General features: G+C 51.2%; 1 protein-coding gene and 1 long non-coding RNA gene across 11 annotated transcripts in view; both read right to left on the bottom strand.

The window, feature by feature from the left end:
• The window catches only part of LOC309522493 (uncharacterized protein), a 145,689-nt gene extending 141,354 nt beyond the window's left edge, over positions 1-4,335 (bottom strand). For 9 of the 10 annotated variants that reach the window (XM_082205803.1, XM_082205797.1, XM_082205806.1 and 6 more), the window contains exon 1: positions 3,560-3,748. In XM_082205803.1, coding sequence (XP_082061929.1) covers positions 3,560-3,562 — 3 coding nt within the window. In that variant the 5' untranslated portion in view covers positions 3,563-3,748. Of the gene's footprint in view, positions 1-3,559; positions 3,749-4,268 lie in introns of those variants that run through there. The other variant, XM_082205799.1, reaches the window with a different exon arrangement.
• LOC309522560 lies at positions 746-3,553 on the bottom strand. The gene is made up of 3 exons (XR_014215130.1): positions 2,262-3,553; positions 1,145-1,612; positions 746-777 (listed from the first exon to the last, which is right to left on the bottom strand). It is a non-coding gene; the product is annotated as an uncharacterized lncRNA (long non-coding RNA).
• Positions 4,336-7,875: the final 3,540 nt, after the last annotated feature.

The following is a 7,875-nucleotide window of genomic DNA, read 5'->3' on the forward strand; positions in this document are numbered from 1 at the left end:
GAAACTGAATGAAAATTTAAATGTGGGAGGCATGGAACTAGACACTGTGAGTGCAGCCTGTGCAGGGGCAGAGATGCAAAAGAACTGCAGGCCAAAACACAAGAGAAACATTGTACAGTCATACCTCGGGATAAATACACTCTTCAGGTTGAGCGCTTTCGGGCTGCGCTCCGCGGCAACCCGGAAGTAACGGAACGCGTTACTTCCGGGTTTCGCCGCTTGCACATGTGCAGTCAAAATGACGTCACACGCATGCGCAGAAGTGGTGAAACGCAACCCGCGCACACGTGCTGTTACATCTTACGTTCTGTTCGGGATGCGAACAGGGCTCGGAACGGATCCCGTTTGCATCCCGAGGTACCACTGTATGCTAATGCCAGGAGCCTCTGTGCCAAGATGGGTGAAGTGGTGTGCTTGGTCTTTGAGGTTAGCCTTGATATAGTTGGTATAATGGAAACCTGTTGGAATGGAGAGAATCAGTGGGATAATGTTATCTCTGGATATGAACTCTATAGGAAGGACAGGGAGACACATACTGGAGGTGGATTTGCTCTTTACATCAAAGAGGGCAATGTGACCCAGCAAGCCAAAATTCCCCAAAGGGAATTCTCCTCCACAGAAACACTGTGGGTGATGATACTGGGCCCTAAGAGTAACTTGGTGCTAGGAAAATGCTACCATCCCCCTGTTCAAGGAGTTATCATAGAATCATAGAATCATAGAGTTGGAAGAGACCACAAGGGCCCTTGAGATGATGAATGAAATGAAGGAAACAACCTGGAGAAGAGGAGGTTAAGGGGTGATATGATAGCCATGTTCAAATATATAAAAGGATGTCACATGGAGGAGGGAGAAAGGTTGTTTTCTGCTGCTCCAGACAAGCGTACACGGAGCAATGGATCCAAACTACAAGAAAGAAGATTCCACCTAAACATTAGGAAGAACTTCCTGACAGTAAGAGCTGTTTGACAGTGGAATTTGCTGCCAAGGAGTGTGGTGGAGTCTCCTTCTTTGGAGGTCTTTAAGCAGAGGCTTGACAACCATATGTCAGGAGTGCTCTGATGGTGTTTCCTGCTTGGCAGGGGGTTGGACTCGATGGCCCTTGTGGTCTCTTCCAACTCTATGATTCTATGATTCTATGAACCAAAAGAGGGAATGGTGAAACAATGGGTAACTTCAACTACCATCATATAGACTGGTGACATATGCGTTTCAGTCATGACAAAGCGGAAAAAATTCTGATTACAGTGGTACCTCGGGTTAAGTACTTAATTCGTTCCGGAGGTCCGTTCTTAACCTGAAACTGTTCTTAACCTGAAGCACCACTTTAGTTAATGGGGCCTCCCCCTGCTGCCGCACGCCCGGAGCACAATTTCTGTTCTCACCCTGAAGCAAAGTTCTTAACCCGAGGTACTATTTCTGGGTTAGCGGAGACTGTAACCTGAAGCGTATGTAACCCAAGGTACCACTGTACTCCACATGAATATGCCCTAGAACACAGCTGGTCATGGATTTACCCTGGATTTATCTTAAGTGGTGCCAAGGTGCCCAAGATGAAAGTGTTGCTAAAACAGTTGGAAGCAGTGGTCATAGTGCTATTAAATTGAATATACTATGTAAATCAGTGTTTCCCAACCGGTGTTCCGCGGCACACGAGTGTGCCGTGAGACGTTGCCTCGTGTGCCGCGAGATGCCTGGAGGGAGGCGGGCGAGTCGGGTGGCGAGAGGCGGGGCGGCGGCGGCGAGGAGAGGCCGCGCCTCCTGCTGCTGCCTGGCGCTCCTCCTCGCAGCCGGCAGCGCTGCCTGGGCGCCTCCGCGCGACTCTGCCTCGCTGGGTTTGGTCTCCCAGCAGAGACGGGTCACACGCGCACCTCCCTCCCTCCATCAGCCTGCGCGGAGGGAGAGCCAGAGAGAGGCATCGCTCCTGCGCGGCGGGAGAGGGAGCAGCCGGAGCGATGCCCCAAACGAAGGCATGGGACCGGAGGGGATATCCTCTCCGAGGAGGATTGAGCGCAGCTGAGAGAAGCCTTTCGAGGAGCTGCCGTGTCCCCTGGAAACCCCCTTCCCAGCTCTGCCTGCCTGCCTGCCCAAAGCTTGGAGGTTCCCCGGCAAGGGGGAGGGAAAAAACTTTCACTTTTGTGCGTCCCTCCCGGCGTGACGCTGCGCGCTGACGTCACGGGGCGGGGCTTTAATGGTGGTGTGCCGCGAGATTTTTTTTCAGTAAACAGGTGTGCCGTTGCCCAAAAACGTTTGGGAAACACTGATGTAAATGACCAATTGCCAAGAAAATAAACCTGATAACATGTGACTTCAGAACGGAAACTAAAAAAATAAAAATGAGGGGCCTGGTAAAAAGTAAGTTGAAAGGCAATGTCAAGGGCATCAAATCACACCAAAACACTTGGACATTATTTAAAAACACAGCTGGAGGTTATACCTTAGATCAGGAAATGTACCATCAGAGCAAAGTCAAAAAAGCTATTAGAGGCAGGAAGGATTCCTTCAAAAAATGGAATTCTTGTCTAAAGGAGATCTTTGTGGGCTTCCAAAGGTATCTGGCTGGAAAAGCAGGATACTGGATCATTAGCCTGAGCCAGTAAGCTGTTCTTATGGATCTTAATGTTATTTTAACTGGCGATGCCATGAACTGAACTTGGTACTCCAGGCATGCACAACACGTCGATTGTGATCGACCAGTGAATCGTGGGATTGTTTCTTGTCAATTGCAGGGCCTTTCTCTGCAGCCTCGGATGCAGTGGCAGTAGCTGCCGCCGCTGCCAGTCTCCATGGCGATGCAAGCCTGAGCAGCACCGCAAGCCTGAGCGGTGCCAAGCCGGCTTGCCTTCCTGCCCCTGTCCTGCACTCTTGGGGGTTAGAGCGCTGGGGTGAGGGGGATGCGGCGCCCTGAGGGCTGGGGGGTGTATGTGTGTGCCGACTTGCTATCCTTCCCGCTGCCCTTTGAGCGCTGGTGGGGGGGGTGCTACCAGCCCTGAGGGTCTGGGTGTGTGCAGGGGGGGGGTGTTCCTGCCAGGTACTAACTTAGGGGCAAGGGGCATAACATGACTGGACTCCTATTGTTCGAGGCTCTGACTTCCCCCTGGCTGGGGATCTGGGGAGTGCCTCTCCTTCCCTGCTAGAGAGAGGAAGGCAGTCTTGATTTCTGCCGCTCACGTTGATGTGTTTAGGGAGGGAGAGAACTGGCTCCTCAAAGAGAGAACTTTTGCCTCCCTTTTGTCCCCCTCACTTAAACTCCCCCCCCCCCATGTCCAGTTAGCCACCTCCTTCCACACATGCACCCCCACGTGCATATGACACACAAGACAGACCAGTTTGGCCCTGAGGGGGTCTAAAATAAACACACCAAGTACACACATGTTAAGGGGCAGGCGGGGAGAGTTATGTTTAAGTTGAAGGATGACAACGGGAGCGTGTGGTAGATCACTGCCAGTTTTTTATACTGGTTAGTGGATCAGAGCCTACTAGTGGATCAGCATACTCCAACACAAAGCAGGACAACAGCCAGCAAGTTCCTCCAGCCTTCCATTCCAATTTCTATTACCATATTGTTTGTTATGCTAGAATCCAAAACTTAAGGACCTAGAAAATGCCAAACAACTCCTTTTGCTTAAATAAGCCTTCACTCTTGAGCTAGGAGCAGGAAACTGCTTTATACCCAGACAGTCCGTTGGTCCATCTAGCTCAGTGCTGTCAACACTGACTGGCAGCAGCTCTCTGGGGTATCTCCTACCTGGAGAGAACAGAGGACTTTACCAGGAACTTTTTGCAGACAGAGCCTGGGTTGTATTGCGGAGCTGCAGCCCTTCAATATGAAGATTCAGCCCACCCGAAACTTTATCGTACACCCGCTCTCTCACTACCAAGAGGCCGGCCATGATGGAGCTCTTCACCCAGCAGATCAGGCTCTTCGGGGCCACCACCATGGCAGAGAAGGCGCTGTGTCCAGAGGGGAGGCCTCGCAAAGAGACCGAGAAGGGGACCCCGCCCGCCCCCCCCCCCGCCGTGGGAACACCCCAGCTCCGCACAGGAGAGCCGCCCCCGGCAGGCCTGGCCTCTCCAGCACCCGAAGCACACAGAGGAAGCACCGCGGCCTCTCCCGGGGCGAAGGGGGTCCCCTCAGGAGCCTCGACTCGCCTGGGCGGCGGGCGCGGTCCTCGGGGCTTCCTCCGGGAGCGGGCGCAGAGGGGGCGGCGCCGGGCCGCCGGGTTTCGCCTCGACCGCGTGGCCCGCCTCCAGCCCCGCTCACTCACCAGCGGCGAAGGGAACCGGGCCCGCCGGGCTCGAAGGGGGCCTCGAAGAGGCTCTGCCGCCGCCTCCTCACCGGCAGCCGAGAGCAGGAGGCGCACGCGCGGACCCGCCCCCGCGACGTCAGCGACGTCAGATGACCTGGAAGAGGAAGGCGCTTCCAGGGCGCTGGGGCGCACGCGGGATATCCGGGTGCGCGCAACCCCCACGTGATAGAATCTGGGCAGGGACTTCAAGGGTCATGTAGTCCAACGTCCTGTAATGCACAAATCTCAGCTAGAGCATCTACGACACATGGCCATCCAATCTCTGTTTAAAGCCCTCCAAGGAAGCAGAGTCCCCCACCTCTCTTGGGAGTCTGTTCCACTGACAAACAGCTCTTACTGTCAGAAAGTTTTCCCAAATGTTTAGTCAGAATCTGCTTTCTTGTAACTTGAAGTCCTACCCACAAAAGCAGGAGACAACAAGCACGCTCCCTCTTCCATGTGATAGCCCTTACAATATTTGAAGATGGCTATCATATCTCCTCTCAGTCTCCTTTTCCAGGCAAAACACACCCAGCTCCTTCAACCGTTCCTCATCAGTTTTAGTCTACAGACCCTGGATCATCTTGGTTGCCCTCCTCTGCACACGTTCCAGCTTGTCAACATTCTTCTTAAATTATGGTGCCCAGAATTGGACACAGTATTCCAGGTGTTTGTCTGACCAAGGCAGAATAGAGTGGTATTATTACTTCCCTTGATCTGGACACTATACTTTTGTTGATGCAACTTAGAACAGCGTTAGTTTTTTTGTTTTTTGTTTTTTGCTGCTGTATCATGATAAGCTAGTGGCCCACAAAGACCCCTAGATCCTTTTCACATGTACTGCTAGTAAGTCAGGTGAAACACCCCCCCCCCATCCTATTATTTGTGCAGCTGGTTCTTCCTGCCTAGGTGCAGAACCTAACATTTGTCCCTATTGCCATTCATTTTGTTAGCTTGCGCCCAATTCTCCAATCTGTTAAGGTTATTTTGAATTCTGATTCTGTTTTCTGCGGCATTAGCTACCCCTCCCAGTTTGGTGTCATCTGCGAATTTGATGAGCATCCCCCCAATTCCATCATCCAAGTCATTAATAGAGATGTTGAACAACAACGGGCCCAGGACACAACCCTGCAGCACCCCACTGGTCACTTTTTCCAGGATAAGGAACCGTTAATGAGTACTCTTTGGGTTCGGTCAATCAAGCAACTACAAATTGGTAATAAACAGCAGGGGGTGGATTTCTTACAGGAAAAAAGACAGAAAGTGTAGAGTGATGCAGAGCCAAAACACGTCTGCTTGGGAGCAAGTCTCTGAGTCCCATAGCCCCCTCCTGTGAACAAGGTACAGTGGTACCTCTGGATGCGAACGGGATCCATTCTGGAGCCCCATTCGCATCCAGAGCAGAACGCAACCCGTGCCTGCACGTGTCGTGATTCGCTGCTTCCGTGCATGCGAATGACGTCATTTTGAGCGTCTGCGCATGGGCGAGCGGTGAAACCCAGATGTAACACATTCCGTTACTTCCGGGTTGCCGCAGAGCGCAACCCGAAAATGCTCAACCCGAAGCTATTTCAACCCGAGGTATGACTGTATAGTCTCAGCTTTGTAGGGAAGACAGGAGCACAGCCACCAGGAAATGAGACTCCAGTTTCTGCATGCAAGTTTTTAGTTCTGGGGTTTGGGCTGAGCCTCCTTGAAGTGGAAAAGGCCTAACTGAGATCTGTTGCACAGCTGAGCACCTTGACTCACTAGCAGCGAATTCTCCAACAAGCAACATTTTTTGCTTACTGAAACAGAAAAGGTAACAGCAAGCAATTGGGGAAACCAAACAGAGGCTGGAACCTCTTGTTGTTTATATACAGCTGATGTAGTAATGGGGTGTTAGGGGAGGGGTAGTACCTCTAGGGGGACACATTGTGCTCGTTCAGGGGTAGTTTGCCCCTTTTTGGTCCCCCTATCTTGCACTCAGCTCTCACTTGCAGCTCAAGAAGCTGTCAGTATGCAACAGCAGCCACACCCCTAGAATGGCTAACTGCCAGCTAAACCAGGGGAGGGTAGCCGATGGGTCTCAAACCCTGTGATTTAGGGACTTTCCTTGCATGTGAAGAGAGACTCTGGCAGATTGAGCAGACAAGACCAAGAGTGGGTCCAATGGCCAAGAAAGTGGTTTCTGGATGTGCTGTAAAGGGAAGTGGGGCAGGTGAGGTTCCTCCACCTGGAAAAGTAGCCCATCTAGGAGAAGGAAAACTCTGATCCTAAAACTCCACTGCCTTACAGGATATCTTCAGGAGAAGAACAGGCTAAGAAGTAAACTCTACAAAAATCTGGAGTAGAGTCCCTAAAATGGTTGGATGGCACCTTGAACACTTCCTTCCAGCAACTCCTGCAGCCAAGTTGGTGCCAAACATTTTGCTCTGCTTTCCTTTGGACATCAGTAAGGCCGAGAGGGCAGTTGTATCATCTGGGCAGCTCAGGACCTCCACACACACACTGCCCAGACTTGCAACCTCAGGAATGCTGCTAATGCAGTGGTTTGACTTTATCCCCGGAGGCATATCTCTTGAGACAGACAGAGGCCAACAATTCCATGAACAATTCCATTCTTTTTACCAATTAGGTACAACATTTTAAGCTATTTTCCCAAGTAGTAAGATACGCTGTGGTCTAAACCTAGGGCTTGCCGATCAGAAGGTTGGTGGTTTGAATCCCTGCTATGGGGTGAGCTCCTGTTGCTCGGTCCCTGCTCCTGCCAACCTAGCAGTTCGAAAGCATGTTAAGTGCAAGTAGATAAAAGGTACCGCTCCAGCGGGAAGGTAAATGACGTTTCCGTGCACTGCTCTGGTTCACCAGAAGTGGCTTTGTCATGCTGGCCACATGACCCGGAAGCTGTCTGCGGACAAACGCCAGCTCCCTCGGTCAGTAAAGCAAGATGAGTGCTACAACCCTAGAGTCATCCGCGACTGGACCTAATGGTCGGGGTCCCTTTACCTTTACAGTTTTGTTACATCACTTATTAAAGAGACATTTAGATGCATATTGCTTCCATTCCTGCCTCTCCTCCCAAAGCTCTGGTGTCCGGGCAGCCCAGGAGCTCCGTAATAAACATTGATTGATTGATGCAAGCCCAGGACCTCCATACACACTGCCCAGGCTTGCGCCCCAGGGAGGTCACTTCAGTGCTGTTAATGCAGCAGTTTGACTTCACCACTGAAGGCATACTCCATTGTCTCTCAACAGACGGATGCCAGCAGTATACATAAACGTATGCTATCTACAGGTTTTATCATCAAAAGCTGGTAGGAGAATGACCTGTCATTTTATTTCTAAGAAGAAATAGGGAACAGTTAGCAAAAGCTAGCAAAAGCCTTTGAATGTCATCAGGCATGGAGAGTTGTGGAAAACAACAAAAAGGTATCACCAACACATGGCTGTGGCATCTAAACACAAAGTGAAGGTACCTCCTACCACAGATAGCAAAGGTAACCAGTGTGATGCCCTTTTTACGTTGTTGGACTACAACTCCATCATCCTTGACCATGCTGGCTGGCTTTTCTCTACTTTCAGGTTAATACAAGTTAAGTTTGTG

The sequence above is a fragment of the Podarcis vaucheri genome (assembly GCF_965113315.1).
Source record: "Podarcis vaucheri genome assembly, chromosome: 17".
In the NCBI taxonomy this organism is placed as follows: domain Eukaryota; kingdom Metazoa; phylum Chordata; class Lepidosauria; order Squamata; family Lacertidae; genus Podarcis; species Podarcis vaucheri.